Source organism: Oncorhynchus mykiss, chromosome 10 (assembly GCF_057628025.1).
Source record: "Oncorhynchus mykiss isolate SJ-2025 chromosome 10, ASM5762802v1, whole genome shotgun sequence".
In the NCBI taxonomy this organism is placed as follows: Eukaryota; Metazoa; Chordata; class Actinopteri; order Salmoniformes; family Salmonidae; genus Oncorhynchus; species Oncorhynchus mykiss.
In genome coordinates this window covers 84,769,375-84,795,611 of record NC_143031.1, presented here as the reverse complement: position 1 = coordinate 84,795,611, position 26,237 = coordinate 84,769,375, and the positions used below count along the sequence as shown (strand labels likewise).

The window sequence follows — 26,237 nt, the reverse complement described above, 5'->3', positions numbered from 1 at the left end:
ATTCCAGTTCACATCACTAGTAATATAGTCCTATTCCAGTCCATATCACTAGTAATATAGTCCTATTCCAGTCCACATCACTAGTAATATAGTCCTATTCCAGTCCATATCACTAGTAATATAGTCCTATTCCATATCACTAGTAATATAGTCCTATTCTAGTCCATATCACTAGTAATATAGTCCTATTCCATATCAATAGTAATATAGTCCTATTCCAGTCCATATCACTAGTAATATTGTCCTATTCCAGTCCATATCACTAGTAATATAGTCCTATTCCAGTCCATATCACTAGTAATATAGTCCTATTACAGTCCATATCACTAGTAATATTGTCCTATTCCAGTCCATATCACTAGTAATATAGTCCTATTCCAGTCCATATCACTAGTAATATAGTCCTATTCCAGTCCATATCACTAGTAATATAGTCCTATTCCAGTCCATATCACTAGTAATATTGTCCTATTCCAGTCCATATCACTAGTAATATAGTCCTATTCCAGTCCATATCACTAGTAATATAGTCCTATTACAGTCCATATCACTAGTAACATTGTCCTATTCCAGTCCACATCACTAGTAATATAGTCCTATTCCAGTCCATATCACTAGTAATATAGTCCTATTCCAGTCCATATCACTAGTAATATAGTCCTATTCCATATCACTAGTAATATAGTCCTATTCCAGTCCATATCACTAGTAATATAGTCCTATTCCAGTCCACATCACTAGTAATAGAGTCATATTCCAGTCCATATCACTAGTAATATAGTCCTATTCCAGTCCATATCACTAGTAATATAGTCCTATTCCAGTCCACATCACTAGTAATATAGTCCTATTCCAGTCCATATCACTAGTAATATAGTCCTATTCCAGTCCATTTCCAGTCCATATCACTAGTAATATAGTCCTATTCCAGTCCATTTCCAGTCCAAATCACTAGTAATATAGTCCTATTCCATATCACTAGTAATATAGTCCTATTCCAGTCCATATCACTAGTAATATAGTCCTATTCCATATCACTAGTAATATAGTCCTATTCCAGTCCACATCACTAGTAATAGTCATATTCCAGTCCATATCACTAGTAATATAGTCCTATTACAGTCCATATCACTAATAATATAGTCCTATTCCAGTCCATATCACTAGTAATATAGTCCTATTCCAGTCCATATCACTAGTAATATAGTCCTATTCCAGTCCATATCACTAGTAATATAGTCCTATTCCAGTCCATATCACTAGTAATATAGTCCTATTCCATATCACTAGTAATATAGTCCTATTCCAGTCCATATCACTAGTAATATAGTCCTATTCCAGTCCATATCACTAGTAATATAGTCCTATTCCAGTCCATATCACTAATAATATAGTCCTATTCCATATCACTAGTAATATAGTCCTATTCCAGTCCATATCACTAGTAATATAGTCCTATTCTAGTCCATATCCCTAGTAATATAGTCATATTCCAGTCCATACAACTAGTAATATAGTCCTATTACAGTCCATATCACTAGTAATATAGTCCTATTCCAGTCCATATCACTAGTAATATAGTCATATCCCAGTCCATATCACTAGTAATACAGTCCTATTCCAGTCCATGTCACTAGTACAAACATCTGAAGTGGTCCTCTGTCAGTAGACTGGCTGACAGCTCACTGTACACAAAATGCTAGAGAAATGTGGTTGCTGTTTTAAAGACTATTATACAGAGGCTAACCTACTAGATTTACAGGAATGTGGAAACTGTTTTAAGGACTGACTACACAGGGGCTAACCTAGAAGATTTACAGGAGTGTGGAAATTGTTCTTCACTTACCTGGCATCTTTTCCAAACATAATGGGCCTGTCCATGGACCAATCACTCTTCATGGACAGACACGGAGACCCCACCCTCTCCTGATTACTACTGTGGAAAGATCAAGGAGAATTTAGTCATTGTGTGAATATGCAGAATGAAATACCTATCAGTCATGTTGACTGCTTGGATATACATCTAATAACAGTTAGTGAGATGATATAGTCCTACTATAGTCCACATCACTAGTAATATAGTCCTATTCCAGTCCACATCACTAGTAATATAGTCCTACTATAGTCCATATCACTAGTAATATAGTCCTATTCCAGTCCACATCACTAGTAATATAGTCCTACTATAGTCCATATCACTAGTAATATAGTCCTATTCCAGTCCACATCACTAGTAATATAGTCCTATTCCAGTCAATATCACTAGTAATATAGTCCTATTCCAGTCCATATCACTAGTAATATAGTCCTATTCCAGTCAATATCACTAGTAATATAGTCCTATTCCATATCACTAGTAATACAGTCCTATTCCAGTCCACATCACTAGTAATATAGTCCTATTCCAGTCCACATCACTAGTAATATAGTCCTATTCCAGTCATTATCACTAGTAATAGTCCTATTAAAGTCCACATCACTAGTAATATAGTCCTATTCCAGTCAATATCACTAGTAATATAGTCCAATTCCATATCACTAGTAATACAGTCCTATTCCAGTCCACATCACTAGTAATATAGTCCTATTCCAGTCCACATCACTAGTAATATAGTCCTATTCCAGTCCATATCACTAGTAATATAGTCCTATTCCAGTCCATATCACTAGTAATATTGTCCTATTCAAGTCCATACCACTAGTATTATAGTCCTATTCCAGTCCACATCACTAGTAATATAGTTCTATTCCAGTCAATATCACTAGTAATATAGTCCTATTCCATATCACTAGTAATATAGTCCTATTCCAGTCCATATCACTAGTAATATAGTCCTATTCCAGTCCATATCACTAGTAATATAGTCCTATTCCAGTCCATATTGCTAGTAATATAGTCCTATTCCAGTCCATATCACTAGTAATATAGTCCTATTCCAGTCCATATCACTAGTAATATAGTCTTATTCCATATCACTAGTAATATAGTCCTATTCTAGTCCACATCACTAGTAATATAGTCCTATTCCGTATCACTAGTAATATAGTCCTATTCCAGTCCACATCACTAGTAATATAGTCCTATTCCAGTCCACATCACTAGTAATATAGTCCTATTCCAGTCCATATCACTAGTAATATAGTCCTATTCCAGTCCATATCACTAGTAATATTGTCCTATTCAAGTCCATACCACTAGTATTATAGTCCTATTCCAGTCCATATCACTAGTAATATAGTCCTATTCCAGTCCATATCACTAGTAATATAGTCCTATTCCAGTCCATATCACTAGTAATATAGTCTTATTCCATATCACTAGTAATATAGTCCTATTCTAGTCCACATCACTAGTAATATAGTCCTATTCCATATCACTAGTAATATAGTCCTATTCCAGTCCACATCACTAGTAATATAGTCCTATTCCAGTTCATATCACTAGTAATATAGTCCTATTCCAGTCCACATCACTAGTAATATAGTCCTATTCCAGTCCATATCACTAGTAATATAGTCCTATTCCAGTCCACATCACTAGTAATATAGTCCTATTCCAGTCCATATCACTAGTAATATAGTCCTATTCCATATCACTAGTAATATAGTCCTATTCTAGTCCATATCACTAGTAATATAGTCCTATTCCATATCAATAGTAATATAGTCCTATTCCAGTACATATCACTAGTAATATTGTCCTATTCCAGTCCATATCACTAGTAATATAGTCCTATTCCAGTCCATATCACTAGTACTATAGTCCTATTCCAGTCCATATCACTAGTAATATAGTCCTATTCCAGTCCATATCACTAGTAATATAGTCTTATTCCATATCACTAGTAATATAGTCCTATTCTAGTCCACATCACTAGTAATATAGTCCTATTCCGTATCACTAGTAATATAGTCCTATTCCAGTCCACATCACTAGTAATATAGTCCTATTCCAGTCCACATCACTAGTAATATAGTCCTATTCCAGTCCATATCACTAGTAATATAGTCCTATTCCAGTCCATATCACTAGTAATATTGTCCTATTCAAGTCCATACCACTAGTATTATAGTCCTATTCCAGTCCATATCACTAGTAATATAGTCCTATTCCAGTCCATATCACTAGTAATATAGTCCTATTCCAGTCCATATCACTAGTAATATAGTCTTATTCCATATCACTAGTAATATAGTCCTATTCTAGTCCACATCACTAGTAATATAGTCCTATTCCATATCACTAGTAATATAGTCCTATTCCAGTCCACATCACTAGTAATATAGTCCTATTCCAGTTCATATCACTAGTAATATAGTCCTATTCCAGTCCACATCACTAGTAATATAGTCCTATTCCAGTCCATATCACTAGTAATATAGTCCTATTCCAGTCCACATCACTAGTAATATAGTCCTATTCCAGTCCATATCACTAGTAATATAGTCCTATTCCATATCACTAGTAATATAGTCCTATTCTAGTCCATATCACTAGTAATATAGTCCTATTCCATATCAATAGTAATATAGTCCTATTCCAGTACATATCACTAGTAATATTGTCCTATTCCAGTCCATATCACTAGTAATATAGTCCTATTCCAGTCCATATCACTAGTACTATAGTCCTATTCCAGTCCATATCACTAGTAATATAGTCCTATTCCAGTCCATATCACTAGTAACATTGTCCTATTCCAGTCCATATCACTAGTAATATAGTCCTATTCCAGTCCATATCACTAGTAATATAGTCCTATTACAGTCCATATCACTAGTAATATTGTCCTATTCCAGTCCATATCACTAGTAATATAGTCCTATTCCAGTCCATATCACTAGTAATATAGTCCTATTCCAGTCCATATCACTAGTAATATAGTCCTATTACAGTCCATATCACTAGTAACATTGTCCTATTCCAGTCCACATCACTAGTAATATAGTCCTATTCCAGTCCATATCACTAGTAATATAGTCCTATTCCAGTCCATATCACTAGTAATATAGTCCTATTCCATATCACTAGTAATATAGTCCTATTCCAGTCCATATCACTAGTAATATAGTCCTATTCCAGTCCACATCACTAGTAATAGAGTCATATTCCAGTCCGTATCACTAGTAATATAGTCCTATTCCAGTCCATATCACTAGTAATATAGTCCTATTCCAGTCCACATCACTAGTAATATAGTCCTATTCCAGTCCATATCACTAGTAATATAGTCCTATTCCAGTCCATTTCCAGTCCATATCACTAGTAATATAGTCCTATTCCAGTCCATTTCCAGTCCAAATCACTAGTAATATAGTCCTATTCCATATCACTAGTAATATAGTCCTATTCCAGTCCATATCACTAGTAATATAGTCCTATTCCATATCACTAGTAATATAGTCCTATTCCAGTCCACATCACTAGTAATAGAGTCATATTCCAGTCCATATCACTAGTAATATAGTCCTATTACAGTCCATATCACTAATAATATAGTCCTATTCCAGTCCATATCACTAGTAATATAGTCCTATTCCAGTCCATATCACTAGTAATATAGTCCTATTCCAGTCCATATCACTAGTAATATAGTCCTATTCCAGTCCATATCACTAGTAATATAGTCCTATTCCATATCACTAGTAATATAGTCCTATTCCAGTCCATATCACTAGTAATATAGTCCTATTCCAGTCCATATCACTAGTAATATAGTCATATTCCAGTCCATACAACTAGTAATATAGTCCTATTCCAGTCCATATCACTAGTAATATAGTCCTATTCCATATCACTAGTAATATAGTCCTATTCCAGTCCATATCACTAGTAATATAGTCCTATTCCAGTCCACATCACTAGTAATAGAGTCATATTCCAGTCCGTATCACTAGTAATATAGTCCTATTCCAGTCCATATCACTAGTAATATAGTCCTATTCCAGTCCACATCACTAGTAATATAGTCCTATTCCAGTCCATATCACTAGTAATATAGTCCTATTCCAGTCCATTTCCAGTCCATATCACTAGTAATATAGTCCTATTCCAGTCCATTTCCAGTCCAAATCACTAGTAATATAGTCCTATTCCATATCACTAGTAATATAGTCCTATTCCAGTCCATATCACTAGTAATATAGTCCTATTCCATATCACTAGTAATATAGTCCTATTCCAGTCCACATCACTAGTAATAGAGTCATATTCCAGTCCATATCACTAGTAATATAGTCCTATTACAGTCCATATCACTAATAATATAGTCCTATTCCAGTCCATATCACTAGTAATATAGTCCTATTCCAGTCCATATCACTAGTAATATAGTCCTATTCCAGTCCATATCACTAGTAATATAGTCCTATTCCAGTCCATATCACTAGTAATATAGTCCTATTCCATATCACTAGTAATATAGTCCTATTCCAGTCCATATCACTAGTAATATAGTCCTATTCCAGTCCATACAACTAGTAATATAGTCCTATTACAGTCCATATCACTAGTAATATAGTCCTATTCCAGTCCATATCACTAGTAATATAGTCATATCCCAGTCCATATCACTAGTAATACATTCCTATTCCAGTCCATGTCACTAGTACAAACATCTGAAGTGGTCCTCTGTCAGTAGACTGGCTGACAGCTCACTGTACACAAAATGCTAGAGAAATGTGGTTGCTGTTTTAAAGACTATTATACAGAGGCTAACCTACTAGATTTACAGGAATGTGGAAACTGTTTTAAGGACTGACTACACAGGGGCTAACCTAGAAGATTTACAGGAGTGTGGAAATTGTTCTTCACTTACCTGGCATCTTTTCCAAACATAATGGGCCTGTCCATGGTCCAATCACTCTTCATGGATAGACACGGTGAACCCACCCTCTCCTGTTTTACACTGTGGAAAGATCAAGGAGGCTTTAGTCATTGTGTGAATATGCAGAATGAAATACCTATCAGTCATGTTGACTGCTTGGATATACATCTAATAACAGTTAGTGAGATGATATAGTCCTACTATAGTCCACATCACTAGTAATATAGTCCTATTCCAGTCCACATCACTAGTAATATAGTCCTACTATAGTCCATATCACTAGTAATATAGTCCTATTCCAGTCCACATCACTAGTAATATAGTCCTATTCTAGTCCATATCACTAGTAATATAGTCCTATTCCAGTCCATATCACTAGTAATATAGTCCTATTCTAGTCCATATCACTAGTAATATAGTCCTATTCCAGTCCACATCACTAGTAATATAGTCCTACTATAGTCCATATCACTAGTAATATAGTCCTATTCCAGTCCATATCACTAGTAATATAGTCCTATTCCAGTCCATATCACTAGTAATATAGTCCTATTCCATATCACTAGTAATATAGTCCTATTCCATATCACTAGTAATATAGTCCGATTCCATATCACTAGTAATATAGTCCTATTCCATATCACTAGTAATATAGACCTATTCCATATCACTAGTAATATAGTCCGATTCCACATCACTAGTAATATAGTCCTATTCTAGTCCATATCACTAGTAATATAGTCCTATTCCAGTCCATATCACTAGTAATATAGTCCTATTCTAGTCCATATCACTAGTAATATAGTCCTATTCCAGTCCACATCACTAGTAATATAGTCCTACTATAGTCCATATCACTAGTAATATAGTCCTATTCCAGTCCATATCACTAGTAATATAGTCCTATTCCAGTCCATATCACTAGTAATATAGTCCTATTCCATATCACTAGTAATATAGTCCGATTCCATATCACTAGTAATATAGTCCTATTCCATATCACTAGTAATATAGTCCTATTCCATATCACTAGTAATATAGTCCTATTCCATATCACTAGTAATATAGTCCGATTCCACATCACTAGTAATATAGTCCTGTTACAGTCAATATCACTAGTAATATAGTCCTATTCCAGTCCACATCGCTAGTAATATAGTCCGATTCCATATCACTAGTAATATAGTCCTATTCCAGTCCATATCACTAGTAATATAGTCCTATTCCAGTCCATATCACTAGTAATATAGTCCTATTCCAGTCCATATCACTAGTAATATAGTCCTATTCCAGTCCACATCACTAGTAATATAGAACTATTCCATATCACTAGTAATATAGTCCTATTCCAGTCCACATCACTAGTAATATAGTCCTATTCCATATCACTAGTAATATAGTCCTATTCCAGTCCATATCACTAGTAATATAGTCCTATTCCAGTCCACATCACTAGTAATATAGAACTATTCCATATCACTAGTATTATAGTCCTATTCCAGTCCACATCACTAGTAATATAGAACTATTCCATATCACTAGTAATATAGTCCTATTCCAGTCCACATCACTAGTAATATAGTCCTACTATAGTCCACATCAATAGTAATATAGTCCTATTACAGTCCACATCACTAGTGATATAGTCCTATTACAGTCCATATTACTAGTAATATAGTCCTATTCCTGTCCTTATCACCAGTAATACAGGCCAATTCCGGCTCTGTACCAGTACCCCCTGTATATAGCCTCCACATGGACTCTGTATCGGTACCCCCTGTATATAGCCTCCACATTGACTCTGTACCGGTACCCCCTGTATACAACCTCCACATTGGCTCTGTCCCGGTGCCCCCTATATATTGTCTCCACATTGACTCTGTACCGGTACCCCCTATATATAGCCTCCACATTGACTCTGTACCGGTACCCCTATATATTGTCTCCACATTGACTCTGTACTGGTACCCCCTGTATATAGCCTCCACATTGACTCTGTACCGTAATACCCTGTATGTAGCCTTCACATCGACTCTGTACCAGTACCGCCTGTATATAGCCTCCACATTGACTCTGTACCGGTACCCCTTGTATATAGCCTCCACATTGACTCTGTACCTGTGTCCCCTGTATATAGTCTCCACATTGACTCTGTACCGGTACCCCCTGTATATAGTCTCCACATTGACTCTGTACCCCCTGTATATAGCCTCCACATTGACTCTGTACCAGTACCCCCTGTATATAGCCTCCACACTGACTCTGTACCGGTACCCCCTGTATACAGCCTCCACATTGACTCTGTACCGGTACCCCCTGTATATAGCCTCCACACTGACTCTGTACCGGTACCCCCTGTATACAGCCTCCACATTGACTCTGTACCAGTACCGCCTGTATATAGCCTCCACATTGACTCTGTACCGGTACCCCTTGTATATAGCCTCCACATTGACTCTGTACCTGTGTCCCCTGTATATAGTCTCCACATTGACTCTGTACCGGTACCCCCTGTATATAGTCTCCACATTGACTCTGTACCCCCTGTATATAGCCTCCACATTGACTCTGTACCAGTACCCCCTGTATATAGCCTCCACACTGACTCTGTACCGGTACCCCCTGTATACAGCCTCCACATTGACTCTGTACCGGTACCCCCTGTATATAGCCTCCACACTGACTCTGTACCGGTACCCCCTGTATACAGCCTCCACATTGACTCTGTACCGTAATACCCTGTATATAGCCTCCACATTGACTCTGTACCGGTACCCCCTGTATACAGCCTCCACATTGACTCTGTACCGGTACCCTCTGTATTTCGCCTCGCTATTGTTATTTACTGCTGCTCTTCAATCATTTGTTTTTCTTATCTCTTACTTTTTTTGTTGTTGGTATTTTCTTAAACCTGCATTGTTGTATTCAGCATTTCACTGTAAGGTCTAGCTACACCTGTTTCTGTGCATGTGACAAATACAATTTGATTTGAATGTAGGTCCAGCTCTGTAGGACCAGCCCTGTAGGACCAGCCCTGTAGGACCAGCCCTGTAGGACCAGCCCTGTAGGACCAGCCCTGTAGAACCAGCCCTGTAGGACCAGCCCTGTAGAACCAGCCCTGTAGAACCAGCCCTGTAGGACCAGCCCTGTAGGACCAGCCCTGTAGAACCAGCCCTGTAGGACCAGCCCTGTAGGACCAGCCCTGTAGGAACAGCCCTGTAGAACCAGCCCTGTAGGACCAGCCCTGTAGGACCAGCCCTGTAGAACCAGCCCTGTAGGACCAGCCCTGTAGGACCAGCCCTGTAGAACCAGCCCTGTAGGACCAGCCCTGTAGGACCAGCCCTGTAGGACCAGCCCTGTGGGACCAGCCCTGTGGGACCAGCCCTGTGGGAACAGTCCTGTGGGACCAGCCCTGTGGGAACAGCCCTGTGGGACCAGCCCTGTGGGACCAGCCCTGTGGGACCAGCCCTGTGGGAACAGCCCTGTGGGACCAGCCCTGTGGGACCAGCCCTGTGGGAACAGTCCTGTGGGAACAGTCCTGTGGGACCAGCCCTGTGGGAACAGTCCTGTGGGACCAGCCGTGTGGGAACAGTCCTGAAGGAACAGTCCTGTAGGACCAGCCCTGTAGAACCAGCCCTGTAGGACCAGCCCTGTAGGACCAGCCCTGTAGAACCAGCCCTGTAGGATCAGCCCTGTAGGACCAGCCCTGTAGGACCAGCCCTGTGGGACCAGCCCTGTGGGACCAGCCCTGTGGGAACAGTCCTGTGGGACCAGCCCTGTGGGAACAGCCCTGTGGGACCAGCCCTGTGGGACCAGCCCTGTGGGACCAGCCCTGTGGGAACAGCCCTGTGGGAACAGCCCTGTGGGACCAGCCCTGTGGGAACAGCCCTGTGGGAACAGTCCTGTGGGAACAGTCCTGTGGGACCAGCCCTGTGGGAACAGTCCTGTGGGACCAGCCGTGTGGGAACAGTCCTGAAGGAACAGTCCTGTAGGACCAGTCCTGTGGGACCAGTCCTGTGGGACCAGCCCTGTGGGAACAGTCCTGTGGGACCAGCCGTGTGGGAACAGTCCTGTAGGAACAGTCCTGTAGGACCAGTCCTGTAGGACCAGCCCTGTAGGACCAGCCTTGGTTATTCCCCTGCCTGAGGACTGCAGATGGAAATAGCTGCTAGCTAAATCTTGCAGGCTACAACCCATCAGTTGAATTGAGACTTGTATTTTTGTTCTACATTGTCCCTGTTCAAATAAACGTAATAAATTAATAGTTTAACCAACTCTTCCATTGTCATTCGACATATTACCAACCTGTCTGGCAGTATATTGACCCTACTACAACCCATAAACCAGGTAGCTGTGTACCTACTACCAACCTGTCTGGCAGGATATTGACCCTACTACAACCCATAAACCAGGTAGCTGTGTACCTACTACCAACCTGTCTGGTAGTATATTGACCCTACTACAACCCATAAACCAGGTAGCTGTGTACCTACTACCAACCTGTCTGGTAGTATATTGACCCTACTACAACCCATAAACCAGGTAGCTGTGTACCTACTACCAACCTGTCTGGTAGTATATTGACCCTACTACGACCCATAAACCAGGTAGCTGTGTACCTACTACCAACCTGTCTGGTAGTATATTGACCCTACTACGACCCATAAACCAGGTAGCTGTGTACCTACTACCAACCTGTCTGGTAGTATATTGACCCTACTACGACCCATAAACCAGGTAGCTGTGTACCTACTACCAACCTGTCTGGCAGGATATTGACCCTACTACAACCCATAAACGAGGTAGCTGTGTACCTACTACCAACCTGTCTGGTAGTATATTGACCCTACTACAACCCATAAACCAGGTAGCTGTGTACCTACTACCAACCTGTCTGGTAGTATATTGACCCTACTACAACCCATAAACCAGGTAGCTGTGTACCTACTACCAACCTGTCTGGTAGTATATTGACCCTACTACGACCCATAAACCAGGTAGCTGTGTACCTACTACCAACCTGTCTGGTAGTATATTGACCCTACTACGACCCATAAACCAGGTAGCTGTGTACCTACTACCAACCTGTCTGGTAGTATATTGACCCTACTACAACCCATAAACCAGGTAGCTGTGTACCTACTACCAACCTGTCTGGTAGTATATTGACCCTACTACAACCCATAAACCAGGTAGCTGTGTACCTACTACCAACCTGTCTGGTAGTATATTGACCCTTCTACAACCCATAAACCAGGTAGCTGTGTACCTACTACCAACCTGTCTGGTAGTATATTGACCCTACTACGACCCATAAACCAGGTAGCTGTGTACCTACTACCAACCTGTCTGGTAGTATATTGACCCTACTACAACCCATAAACCAGGTAGCTGTGTACCTACTACCAACCTGTCTGGTAGTATATTGACCCTACTACGACCCATAAACCAGGTAGCTGTGTACCTACTACCAACCTGTCTGGTAGTATATTGACCCTACTACGACCCATAAACCAGGTAGCTGTGTACCTACTACCAACCTGTCTGGTAGTATATTGACCCTACTACAACCCATAAACCAGGTAGCTGTGTACCTACTACCAACCTGTCTGGCAGTATATTGACCCTACTACAACCCATAAACCAGGTAGCTGTGTACCTACTACCAACCTGTCTGGCAGTATATTGACCCTACTACAATCCATAAACCAGGTAGCTGTGTACCTACTACCAACCTGTCTGGTAGTATATTGACCCTACTACAACCCATAAACCAGGTAGCTGTGTACCTACTACCAACCTGTCTGGTAGTATATTGACCCTACTACGACCCATAAACCAGGTAGCTGTGTACCTACTACCAACCTGTCTGGTAGTATATTGACCCTACTACGACCCATAAACCAGGTAGCTGTGTACCTACTACCAACCTGTCTGGTAGTATATTGACCCTACTACGACCCATAAACCAGGTAGCTGTGTACCTACTACCAACCTGTCTGGTAGTATATTGACCCTACTACGACCCATAAACCAGGTAGCTGTGTACCTACTACCAACCTGTCTGGTAGTATATTGACCCTACTACAACCCATAAACCAGGTAGCTGTGTACCTACTACCAACCTGTCTGGCAGTATATTGACCCTACTACAACCCATAAACCAGGTAGCTGTGTACCTACTACCAACCTGTCTGGTAGTATATTGACCCTAATACGACCCATAAACCAGGTCGATATATACATACTAATTAGCTTTTCTGAACAAAATAAGTTGACAAAATGTATGAAATGTGTTGCTTAGCTAACTTTTCTAAAATAAAAGGACCCGACAGTTGAGCCAATTTGCTAGCCAGAACTCATCCACTCACGGGCTGAGCTCGCTGTGCATCAACGCCACTGAACAGGGGTGTATTCAGTAGTGCACACAGTAGCAACAGAAAAACGTTTTGCAAAAAAAACAAGAGTTTCTATTGGTCAAATACAGGTCGGTCCCTCCCGTTAGAACGTGTATAGATGTATTTCCCTTCTACTTCCGTGTATAAAAAAAAACAAAACATTTGTGGCGCGTTCAGCAAGATGCAACGTTTTGGAACGCAATACGCATGTGGAATAGCGTCGACTCTAGGCTACTGGTGGCATTTCTAAAGGCAACGTTTGGCTACTGAACGGGACAGTGTTTTAGTCATCACTAGCAGATGTGCTAAAACGGTACCTGAAAGGGGTGTATGAATTAGAACACACCGTAGCAAAACGTTTTGCAACGAAAACGACAGTTTCTCAATGGACACATTCAGAAAAATCTCTTTCCGTTTGCTTGTTCGGTTCCTAGTGAATACACCCCAGGTGTGTCACACCTCGCGCTGTTTTATAATTATTAGAACAGCTGCACTTGAAATGGACACATTTCACCGACATTATGAATAAAACTAACAATACAGATAAACCTAATGACAGGGTAATTTACCTGTCTTCCTCCATATTTACTTCACTCTCCCCATAGACGTAAAGTGATTTCCATCGGCTCCTTCTCAGAAATGACGGCGGATGAAAATCCAAGGCAGTTTACTGTTGCTCAGCATATTTCACAGAAAGCCAGATTGTTCTCCTATTGTGGAAAAACAGAAGTCAGCGATTTAAATAAAATAATATCAAATAGCATGAATCCAACGATGTTGTTGACGCTCAGTTATGGCCTCTGAAATGTAAACAAACATGGAATCGATAGGATACATGACTAAAGGATACCAAAGACCTAACATGACATTATATCACATACTAAAGGGAAGTTAATAATTAACATTACATGAGATCTATATAGTTTATAGCTGTTTATTTCTAAAACCATGAGATGGCATCCCATCCGCAGATTAGATAGTAGACTAAACTCAGCAAAATTCGTTTTTCCGAAATGTTAAACTAGTTAAATGCCTACTTCTTTTGTGAGTTACAGGCTATATTCAATGCCATGATTTTAAGAGTATGATAGCCTATACACAACTTTACCTGAACTATCTTGATTCATTATAGTCCGCAGCCCACCGCCTCGCCTAGGACTTTTTTTTGCCAACGTTACGTCGTCCTTAAAACACGTCCATAGAAATAACCTGTTCATGTAAAATGCTCATGTAAAACAATTGGTCTCAAATCCTGTGATAAACCACGATATTTGCCATCTTAAATTAAAACAAATGGGTTACCTTCATGGCGCAGTTGTTTCAAAATGGCAGCACCATATGTACTTTTTACTTTCACTTTCAAATTACTAGGTGACTCAAAGCTGTTTATAAACCCTGGGTTGTTGATGATATGCATTGGCCCTTGAGAGGCTGTGAAGCCACTAGTCGGCCATATTGCCACTCCCCGGTAGGAACAGTCCTTCATAGGAATGAATGGAATTCTACAGTATTTCAATTAAATGTTTCAAGGACAAAATTACAAAAACTATTTGTGTTGTTGTAAAGGGACAGCGCTATTAGTAATCTCAAAAAATTATACTTTAAGGAAAATGTTTTGGTATATATTGTTTTATTTGTATGTTTTGCTCACATATAATATAATATGTATGCATGACGATGTCTTTAATACAATAAACGTGGCTAAAAACGAATGTAGACATTAAGAAATGCATTTCAGTAGCTTCCAATATATGTTTTACACCGGTGAGGGAGTCCCAAGATGGATGCGTGGGGCGTCAATACAGCGCCCTCAACAAATCATCTAGTGTATATATACATTATTGGGTAACTCCCCAGTGTGTTTGTGTGGAAATATTGAACTTTTTCACCACTTAAAAGGGCAGCGGGGTGGCGCATTGCAAGTTTAAGGTTTAGCCATTGGTCTCTTTCTTATGTCTGGTATTCAAAAATAGAAGGTCACGGGTTGTTTTATACGAGTATCTTTCATTTATTTGTCGTGGGCTACGGCCAAACAGTAGCCTGTGTAGAGTTGGGTTAATACACCCAACCTTTGTCTGGACAATTGTTCCTGTATGACCTAGTCAGGTCATTACAATAGTAATATGCTCTAAAAATACCGTAGAAATATGTTCTAAAACGCTTGTGACAAACACACTTTGCTGTCCTGTTTTCTAATCGTCCACATGGAGAACATATTCAAGTAAGTCAATACATTTCTAAAATGTAAAAAAACAAATAACGTATTATTAGCTATTATTAGCTACAGTGCAGGCTAACTAAAATGAGCTAGCTAGTTGGCTAGGACCCATCTAGGCAACTTTACATACTGCATAGATAGCTAGCTAAGTGAATTAGATGTCACCAGCTACCTAACTTCAAATTTGCTAGCTATCTTGATGTATTTATTCCTGTAAAAAAACAAACTCCAAATGCATTTGTAGGTAGCTAGCTAACAGCCATAGAGACGGGTGAAAGGATAGCAACCCCAACTGTGGATAGGGCAGGTACGTTTGTGTAGTTCCAGTCCCTAGAAGTGAGAACCGAGATAATAGTAGTATACTTATTCAGTGCAGTCTAATTTGAGTATAATGAAGTCTGTTTTTTTGTGAGGTTTTCTGTCCTCGGTTACAGAGAGCTGTGAAATCCTGTCTACTCAAAGGGGTTCCATATTCCTACAGATACCGTGTAACTGAAGATTCCTTCAAAACGATTGCCTACAGTTACTGTTTAGGGCACTGCAAGGTTGGGTGACCAGGGCCATCTGGGACTGCCTCCTGGAGGAATTCCGGTTGTGTGAAGGCTACCTGTGTCCTGCATAACGTCATGAGGATGGACACGAGGACCAGGATGGGGGATCTGTGTGCGGGATTTCTTCACCACATACTTTTTTGAGGAGGGTGCTGTTCCCTGGCAACACCGTAGACTACACTATGCACAACCAAAGGCTCTTTTAAGAGCCATTCACATTGCAATAAGAGTATTCTTCCATTTACTTAGCTATGTCAACTGCAGTTATATTAGTTTGATCTCCATCTCTTCATTCAAAGACTCAATCATGGACACTCTTACTGACAGTTGTGGCTGCTCTGCGTGATGTATTGTTGTCTCTACCTCCTTGACCTTTTGTGCTGTTTGTGCCCAATAATGTTTGTGCCCTGTGCTCTTGCCATATTGTTACTACCACGTTGTCATGTTGAGTTGCTACCATGTTGTCATGTTGAGTTGCTACCATGTTGAGTTGCTGCCACGTTGTCATGTTGAGTTGCTACCATGTTGTCATGTTGAGTTGCCACCATGTTGAGTTGCTGCCACGTTGTCATGTTGAGTTGCTACCATGTTGTCATGTTGAGTTGCCACCATGTTGAGTTGCTGCCACGTTGTCATGTTGAGTTGCTACCATTTTGTCATGTTGAGTTGCCACCATGTTGAGTTGCTACCACGTTGTCTTAGGTCTCTTTGTGTAGTGTTGTTGTCGTCTCTTGTCATATTGTTACTACCACGTTGTCATGTTGAGTTGCTACCATGTTGTCATGTTGAGTTGCTACCATGTTGAGTTGCTGCCACGTTGTCATGTTGAGTTGTTACCATGTTGTCATGTTGAGTTGCCACCATGTTGAGTTGCTGCCACGTTGTCATGTTGAGTTGCTACCATGTTGTCATGTTGAGTTGCCACCATGTTGAGATACTACCACGTTGTCTTAGGTCTCTTTGTGTAGTGTTGTTGTCGTCTCTTGTCATATTGTTACTACCATGTTGTCATGCTGTGTTGCTGCCACGTTGTCTTAGGTCTCTTTGTGTAGTGTTGTTGTCGTCTCTTGTCATATTGTTACTACCATGTTGTCATGTTGAGTTGCTGCCACGTTGTCTTAGGTCTCTTTGTGTAGTGTTGTTGTCGTCTCTTGTCATATTGTTACTACCATGTTGTCATGTTGAGTTGCTGCCACGTTGTCTTAGGTCTCTTTGTGTAGTGTTGTTGTCGTCTCTTGTCATATTGTTACTACCATGTTGAGTTGCTACCATGTTGTCATGTTGAGTTGCTGCCACGTTGTCTTAGGTCTCTTTGTGTAGTGTTGTTGTCGTCTCTTGTCATATTGTTACTACTGCTCCTCTGTTCTTACCTCTTTCCCTTTGTCTTCTACACCTCTCTCTCTCTCGCCACCTCCTTCGTCTATTGTTACAATGCACACCAGATGTGCATTGAAGTACAGATTGAACTTGTATTTATAATATATTACAATATTTAGAACACTTGTATAATGAACTTATTTCAATAAAGCGTTCCACATTTTCTACTGGTTGACATTAAGTCTCTCATGTGATGAAATACTACACCTGTCCTGTGTTTATCAGATCAATGCAGATGAAGGAAATTACATATGGAGATGAACCGGTGTTAAGAGTATTTACATGATGTATAGGAAGTGTAGTGTACTGTTTTTAAATTCTATTTCTGCATATATGAATTACAAATCAGTATTTAACTAGTTCAATCCTGTTTGTAGTCTATTAGTTACAATGTGTAACCACTGATGTCCCAGGACCAAGACTGGTAAACACTGTTGAAGTGTATAATTGTAATACATACATGCAGACACGGCGTCATTCAAAGACTGGAATTTGATACTCCTGGTATTGGATATGACTGAAGAATAATCTCAAAGACATTCATACTTGAACTGCGCCTTTTATTTGCCACGGAAGAGTACATGATCAGTGAACCTATTAAATGTACAGGCTACAATGTGGGGATCTCATGCATGGTCATAACTACATGTATATACGACTTGCATCCTTGGCACAAAGTTATATTATATTCTACTCAATCCATAGTGTCCTTCAGACTGTTTTGAAGTTCATACAACAGGCTAGGAAAGCTGAGGTTCATAGCTAGGTTCTGAACTAATTTGTATACCAAACGTTTTAGGGTTCATACACAGATCGGCTACACATGTATAGGCATACAGATATTTTTATTCTGCACTGCACAAGAAGCAAGAAAATAGCTAGCTACGTTACTTCATCTGCATTGTAAATATCAGCAAGGCAAGCTTACAAAACGGTCCATTCAATTTGCAGTAAATGCTTTAGCTAGCTAGATTATTTACATCTACTGTTTCACAAGACGACAGCCTGGTTTGCTGGTTGTTTCAGGAGTCCCTAAAACATTAAACAGCCAGAATAAAAATGTCATACTCATGTCACAACACCCATAAAGCTAGTCAGCTAGCTGGCTAATGTTAGCTAGTCAGCTAGCTTGCTGAATAGCGATTTTCGTAAGTAACTTTATGACAAACAAAAAAAATATGCATAATCGTTTGTCTCTACACCAACTAGCTAACACATTCCTCTCAACTCTACATTTTTAGTATGAATCGTTATGATTTTATCATTAATTACATTTGCTTCCGTCCTGGTATTGTTGTCAGCCATCTTTGCTGGAGAAAGTCTCCTGTCCTGGGTCTCATCGCGTCAGATTCGTCACGGGAGCTACTCGATATGATTGGTCAACGTCACGGGAACCACTCGATATGATTGGTCAACGTCACGGGAACCACTCGATTTGATTGGTCATCGTCACGGGAACCACTCGATATGATTGGTCATCGTCACGGGAACCCCTCGATATGATTGGTCGCCGCTTGTGATTTGCTTAAAGTTGGGAAAAGTAAACGAGTGTTTTCCTCAACCGTTTGTCGTCATATGTGCCATAAATTGTACAACTGCATTGTGCAGGTCTATCTCATTAGTGTCTTATTCATCATTTTAGGCAATGTTAGAATGATGCATTTAATTGTTTTTCTCACACTTTCTGTGTTATAATTATCTCTGGTGATTTTCTCCATTTTCTACAGACCCAACAATATTATATTATGGTATTACCCTCCTTGTAACCATGGTTGCCAGTGACAGTATCTTCCCATTCAAACATTTGTTTACAACAAAAAGTTCATTAATAGACCAATGTAATTCCAGTTCATACTGTGAAGGTTGTTTTGTTTGTTCAATGTGCTGTCTGTGCGTCTGTAATATTGTCCATAAAAGTGGAACTTGTCTGTCGGCATTAAAGACCAAAAATGGTTAAAGAAAATTGTGATAAATACAAAAGTATACCAGTTTCATTTAATGACCAAAAGCTTTACAGCTGTGCCATATAGATTGCAAACTAGTTGGGAAGAGATTTTCAATGTTCTACCGATTCCATGGCACATGGTTTATGAACTTGTTAGCAGTTGATGTTTACTCTTTAAGCAAATCAGGGGAAGGAAAATAGGTTTATTCAAAGAGGATAAATCATAGATGATAAGCTAAGAGGTAGATGGTCATTCTCCCCTGTCCTCAGTGATTCTCTCTCAGTGGTTCTCTCCTGTGATTCTCTCCAGTGATTCTCTCTCAGTGGTTCTCTCCTGTGATTCTCTCAGTGGTTCTCTCTCAGTGATTCTCTCCAGTGATTCTCTCCCAGAGATTCTCTCCAGTGATTTTCTCCAGTGATTCTCTCTCAGTGGTTCTCTCCTGTGATTCTCTCCTGTGATTCTCTCTCCACAGAACAAAGGGACAGCATGTAGTTTTATAACCCAGCCCTAGCCTGTGGTTGACCAATTAGAATTCCTTCCAATAAAACTAGCCAATGGCCAAATAACAAGTATCATACTTCAGAAGACATATTCCTCCCATGTCTCTGAACCACGGATCAATAATTTCCTCAATCAATCATTTCCCTTGATTGTTAGTATTCTATTGACTCTCCTCCTTTGACCTCTTGTACTCTGTCTCTGGGTTGTGTATTTATCTTCAAAATATTCTTACACCCTCCCAGACCATTTAAAAAAAAGAAATATACTTAAAATAATGTATTTTTAAAAAACAATAGAAAACATGAAAGAAATAGACATTATGGAAAAAAAAGCAGTAAGCATATAATCATTGACATTATTAAACACCTTAAACACTATAACACAAAGGGCATATTCTACTTTCTGTTACAATAAGACATTTATTTCAAACAAAGTTATAGAAAATAAGTATTACCATGTGTAATGATGATGTCCCTTAGGACTCCTACCACATCCTGTATTAGGAGGAAACTCACTCAAAAATAAATGAAATAATTGTCTACAAGACAATAATATTCAATTGTCCTGTTGGCAAGTTAATCATTTACCAAGTCTTTTAAAAGTGACCAGCTCTTCCACACTGGTATCAGTCCCACATAGATAACTATTAGACATGACCAGCTCTTCCACACTGGTATCAGTCCCACATAGATAACTATTAGACATGACCAGCTCTTCCACACTGGTATCAGTCCTATAGATAACTATTAGACATGACCAGCTCTTCCACACTGGTATCAGTCCCATAGATAACTATTAGACATGACCAGCTCTTCCACACTGGTATCAGTCCTATAGATAACTATTAGACATGACCAGCTCTTCCACACTGGTATCAGTCCCATAGATAACTATTAGACATGACCAGCTCTTCCACACTGGTATCAGTCCCATAGATAACTATTAGACATGACCAGCTCTTCCACACTGGTATCAGTCCCATAGATAACTATTAGACATGACCAGCTCTTCCACACTGGTATCAGTCCCATAGATAACTATTAGACATGACCAGCTCTTCCACACTGGTATCAGTCCCATAGACAACTATTAGACATGACCAGCTCTTCCACACTGGTATCAGTCCCATAGATAACTATTAGACATGACCAGCTCTTCCACACTGGTATCAGTCCCACATAGATAACTATTAGACATGACCAGCTCTTCCACACTGGTATCAGTCCTATAGATAACTATTAGACATGACCAGCTCTTCCACACTGGTATCAGTCCTATAGATAACTATTAGACATGACCAGCTCTTCCACACTGGTATCAGTCCTATAGATAACTATTAGACATGACCAGCTCTTCCACACTGGTATCAGTCCTATAGATAACTATTAGACATGACCAGCTCTTCCACACTGGTATCAGTCCCATAGATAACTATTAGACATGACCAGCTCTTCCACACTGGTATCAGTCCCATAGATAACTATTAGACATGACCAGCTCTTCCACACTGGTATCAGTCCCATAGATAACTATTAGACATGACCAGCTCTTCCACACTGGTATCAGTCCCATAGATAACTATTAGACATGACCAGCTCTTCCACACTGGTATCAGTCCCATAGACAACTATTAGACATGACCAGCTCTTCCACACTGGTATCAGTCCCATAGATAACTATTAGACATGACCAGCTCTTCCACACTGGTATCAGTCCCACAGATAACTATTAGACATGACCAGCTCTTCCACACTGGTATCAGTCCCATAGACAACTATTAGACATGACCAGCTCTTCCACACTGGTATCAGTCCCATAGATAACTATTAGACATGACCAGCTCTTCCACACTGGTATCAGTCCCATAGATAACTATTAGACATGACCAGCTCTTCCACACTGGTATCAGTCCCACATAGATAACTATTAGACATGACCAGCTCTTCCACACTGGTATCAGTCCCATAGATAACTATTAGACATGACCAGCTCTTCCACACTGGTATCAGTCCTATAGATAACTATTAGACATGACCAACCGTTCCACACTGGTATCAGTCCCACATAGATAACTATTAGACATGACCAGCTATTCCACACTGGTATCAGTCCCACATAGATAACTATTAGACATGACCAGCTCTTCCACACTGGTATCAGTCCCACATAGATAACTATTAGACATGACCAGCTCTTCCACACTGGTATCAGTCCCATAGATAACTATTAGACATGACCAGCTCTTCCACACCGGTATCAGTCCCATAGATAACTATTAGACATGACCAGCTCTTCACACTGGTATCAGTCCCATAGATAACTATTAGACATGACCAGCTCTTCCACACTGGTATCAGTCCCATAGATAACTATTAGACATGACCAGCTCTTCCACACTGGTATCAGTCCCATAGATAACTATTAGACATGACCAGCTCTTCCACACTGGTATCAGTCCCATAGATAACTATTAGACATGACCAGCTCTTCCACACTGGTATCAGTCCCATAGATAACTATTAGACATGACCAGCTCTTCCACACTGGTATCAGTCCCATAGATAACTATTAGACATGACCAGCTCTTCCACACTGGTATCAGTCCCATAGATAACTATTAGACATGACCAGCTCTTCCACACTGGTATCAGTCCCATAGATAACTATTAGACATGACCAGCTCTTCCACACTGGTATCAGTCCCACATAGATAACTATTAGACATGACCAGCTCTTCACACTGGTATCAGTCCCACATAGATAAATATTAGACATGACCAGCTCTTCCACACTGGTATCAGTCCCATAGATAACTATTAGACATGACCAGCTCTTCCACACTGGTATCAGTCCCATAGACAACTATTAGACATGACCAGCTCTTCCACACTGGTATCAGTCCCACATAGATAACTATTAGACATGACCAGCTCTTCCACACTGGTATCAGTCCCATAGATAACTATTAGACATGACCAGCTCTTCCACACTGGTATCAGTCCTATAGATAACTATTAGACATGACCAACCGTTCCACACTGGTATCAGTCCCACATAGATAACTATTAGACATGACCAGCTCTTCCACACTGGTATCAGTCCCATAGATAACTATTAGACATGACCAGCTCTTCCACACTGGTATCAGTCCCATAGATAACTATTAGACATGACCAGCTCTTCCACACTGGTATCAGTCCCATAGATAACTATTAGACATGACCAGCTCTTCCACACTGGTATCAGTCCCATAGATAACTATTAGACATGACCAGCTCTTCCACACTGGTATCAGTCCCATAGATAACTATTAGACATGACCAGCTCTTCCACACTGGTATCAGTCCCATAGATAACTATTAGACATGACCAGCTCTTCCACACTGGTATCAGTCCCATAGATAACTATTAGACATGACCAGCTCTTCCACACTGGTATCAGTCCCACAGATAACTATTAGACATGACCAGCTCTTCCACACTGGTATCAGTCCCATAGATAACTATTAGACATGACCAGCTCTTCCACACTGGTATCAGTCCCATAGATAACTATTAGACATGATGTTCTGACAGTCTGGCGATAGTGAGAAAGTCTTCTTCAGTTCAGCGTAGCCTAGTGGTTAGAGCGTTGGACTAGTAACCAAAATGGTGGCAAGATCAAATCTCCTAGCTGACAAGGTACAAATCTGTCGTTCTGCCCCTGAACAAGGCAGTTAACCCACTGTTCCTAGGCCGTCATTGAAAATAAGAATTTGTTCTGAACTGTCCTCCCATACATTTTCAAATGTCCACTGGTTGATAAGGACTTTTCTAAATGAACACTTCACCGGTGATCTTGTATCATTTCAGGTACAGTCCTTGAATCGAAGGATATTGCCTCAGCTTCAGACGGTAGATTCTCATAACCTGTAACGAAGGAAACAAAAAAAATGAGAGTAACATGTCCTGGTTTAAAGAGAAATGTATATATCTTTATATTGCTTTATCTTGGCCAGGTCGCAATTGTAAATGAGAACTTTGTTCTCAACTTGCCTACCTGGTTAAATAAAGGTGTTCTCAACTTGCCTACCTGGTTAAATAAAGGTGAAAGAAAAAATGAAATAAAAATATTTCACACAGATTTCCCAGAGTAAGAATGTTCCGATTTTCAGGAAAACGTTGGACACTTCACCTAGATATCCCTAATATGACGACTGTGGTGAACAACATAGAAGCGTATCAGCTTCTGATGATCTACCTTCTTCGCCCTGAGCTCCGAGCTGCAGTAAACTGCTCCGCTTCTCGCTCCACTCCAGCTCTGGTTCGCTCACATACTCTTGGTCGAACGTTGCGTTTTTTTGGGGGGGCTACTTCTAAATTGCACCGCGTCCGTCGTGGCATTTCCTGGAGAGCAAGCAGGATTTTGTTCCAGACCTAATTTTAAAGAGATAGCTCACCTAAAATGTACTAAAATCGGAATGTTTGTGTCCTTAGTTTGAAAGCAGTCTATGGACAAGGAGACTGCAATCTATGATTTGGTCGCCCACTGCCATCAACCATTAGTATAAGTATTTCCTGTGCAGAGCGTTCCCATTGACCTTCCTACTGTTTCTAGAGAACAGGAATCAATCTACTGACCTTCCTACTGTTTCTAGAGAACAGGAATCAATCTACTGACCTTCCTACTGTTTCTAGAGAACAGGAATCAATCTACTGACCTTCCTACTGTTTCTAGAGAACAGGAATCAATCCACTGACCTTCCTACTGTTTCTAGAGAACAGGAATCAATCTACTGACCTTCCTACTGTTTCTAGAGAACAGGAATCAATCTACTGACCTTCCTACTGTTTCTAGAGAACAGGAATCAATCTACTGACCTTCCTACTGTTTATAGAGAACAGTAATCAATACATGGACCTTCCCACTGTTTTCCCCATTCGCCTGTCTTGCAATCTGATTTCATTTAATGTCGGAATAAAGTGTCAAACCACCTACAAAATATGTTAAAATATATATATATATATATATATATATATATATATTAGCATACTTTAAATTTTCATCCCCCAAAAATCTCAGAGTAACAAAGTTGTTGAATTTTGAGTGATAATTTAATATGCAAATCATTCTGAATACACCTGGCCTGTGTTTTTGGAAAAAAATATGTAGAATTACAGGAGATGAGCTTTATAACAGACCCGCCTAGGCAAAATCTCCCTCCAAAGCTTTCTTCAGAAGTTGGCAGCCCCGAGTGCACTTTATAGGGAATAGGATTCCATTTAGGACACAGATTGTCACTGAGAGACGCAATAAAGTCATTATGATGATGATGGACACATAAACAGCTAAAAGGTATGACTGATAGACTCCATTTAGCTATTGGCATTGACTCATTAGGCAGTCAGACTGAGATAGATAGACATTTTTTTATTTATTTAACCTTTATTTAACTAGATAGATACTGTAGATATTTTGATATATAGATGTGGCTTCTGTATGACAGTAGTGAACGTAATACAACACAGACTACGCTACCTGTTGGCATTGACTCATCAGACAGTCAGACTGAGATAGATAGATAGACAATTTGTATTTATTTAACTAGATAGATAGATACTGTAGATATATAGATAGATAGACGTGGCTTCTGTATGACAGTCGTGAACGTAATACAACACAGACTACGCTACCTGTTGCCCCTATAATGTTTGTTTGGTGTCTGCTGTACATACCTGGTTATTGGTCCTTAGCTCCTGCTGTCAACCCGTCTTCATCATCGAAGACCCACCTACAGAGTTCGCTGTTTTGGCGAGTTTTATCCGTAGTTCCACCCGCCCGGGCCTCTCCTGCCGCTGGTTCTGCCGCTGGTTCTGCTAGACAGTCGGGACTTTCATCAACATCAGAGTGGAACAGCTTGACTTTGAACTCCGAAGGACGAAAGGTCGGAGCTAGCTAGCTGTAAACCACAGAGCTAACGTTAAAGTCTCCACAAGCGTCACTGAACTTCCACTAAAGTGTGCTTGTTTACCAGACAGAAAGCCTACAGTGCTGAGAGGTGGAAGCCGTGCACACAGCCTCTGGATGTGTCATTGCAAAGATACTGTTAACTTGTATCTGCGGTAATTGTTTCTTTCAAAGAAAGAGCGACAAGTTAAACTTCCAGTTGTAACTCAGCGCTAAGTAATTAAGTGAAAAGTCAAACTGTCCTGACACAAGCAGCATTCCCTGGTGGTCTAGTGGTTAGGATTCGGCGCTCTCACCGCCGCGGCCCGGGTTCGATTCCCGGTCAGGGAACACACTTTTTTTTAATTTGAAAGCGAAAGGATGTCAGAAAGTAACACGGTAAACGTTCGCTTTCAAATACAACTGATCAAATGTGGATTTACATTATTTTTTGTAACATTTAAAATTGTTGCGTTGTTTTAATAAAAAAGTG

The 26,237-nt window shown here is 40.1% G+C and overlaps 1 protein-coding gene, 2 long non-coding RNA genes and 1 other non-coding gene across 11 annotated transcripts in view; 2 read left to right on the top strand and 2 right to left on the bottom strand.

The window, feature by feature from the left end:
* The window catches only part of LOC110514786 (uncharacterized), a 77,398-nt gene extending 62,768 nt beyond the window's left edge, over positions 1-14,630 (bottom strand). For 7 of the 8 annotated variants that reach the window (XM_090188247.1, XM_090188251.1, XM_090188250.1 and 4 more), the window contains exons 1-5: positions 14,528-14,623; positions 14,334-14,434; positions 13,795-13,935; positions 6,819-6,908; positions 1,847-1,936 (exon numbers count right to left, since the gene is read on the bottom strand). In XM_090188247.1, the coding sequence (XP_090044373.1) occupies positions 1,847-1,936; positions 6,819-6,908; positions 13,795-13,808 (194 nt within the window). In that variant the 5' untranslated portion in view covers positions 13,809-13,935; positions 14,334-14,434; positions 14,528-14,623. Of the gene's footprint in view, positions 1-1,846; positions 1,937-6,818; positions 6,909-13,794; positions 13,936-14,333; positions 14,435-14,527 lie in introns of all 8 variants that reach the window. The other variant, XM_090188248.1, reaches the window with a different exon arrangement.
* Positions 14,631-15,052: 422 nt separating this feature from the next.
* Positions 15,053-17,536, top strand: LOC118936853 (uncharacterized). The gene is made up of 2 exons (XR_016483982.1): positions 15,053-15,446; positions 15,925-17,536. It is a non-coding gene; the product is annotated as an uncharacterized LOC118936853 (long non-coding RNA).
* Positions 17,537-17,914: 378 nt separating this feature from the next.
* On the bottom strand, positions 17,915-18,724 carry LOC118936854 (uncharacterized). The gene is made up of 2 exons (XR_005034307.2): positions 18,644-18,724; positions 17,915-18,403 (listed from the first exon to the last, which is right to left on the bottom strand). It is a non-coding gene; the product is annotated as an uncharacterized LOC118936854 (long non-coding RNA).
* A 7,299-nt stretch (positions 18,725-26,023) lies between these two features.
* Positions 26,024-26,095, top strand: trnae-cuc (transfer RNA glutamic acid (anticodon CUC)). Its single transcript has one exon. It is a non-coding gene; the product is annotated as a tRNA-Glu (tRNA).
* The last annotated feature ends 142 nt before the right edge of the window (positions 26,096-26,237 follow it).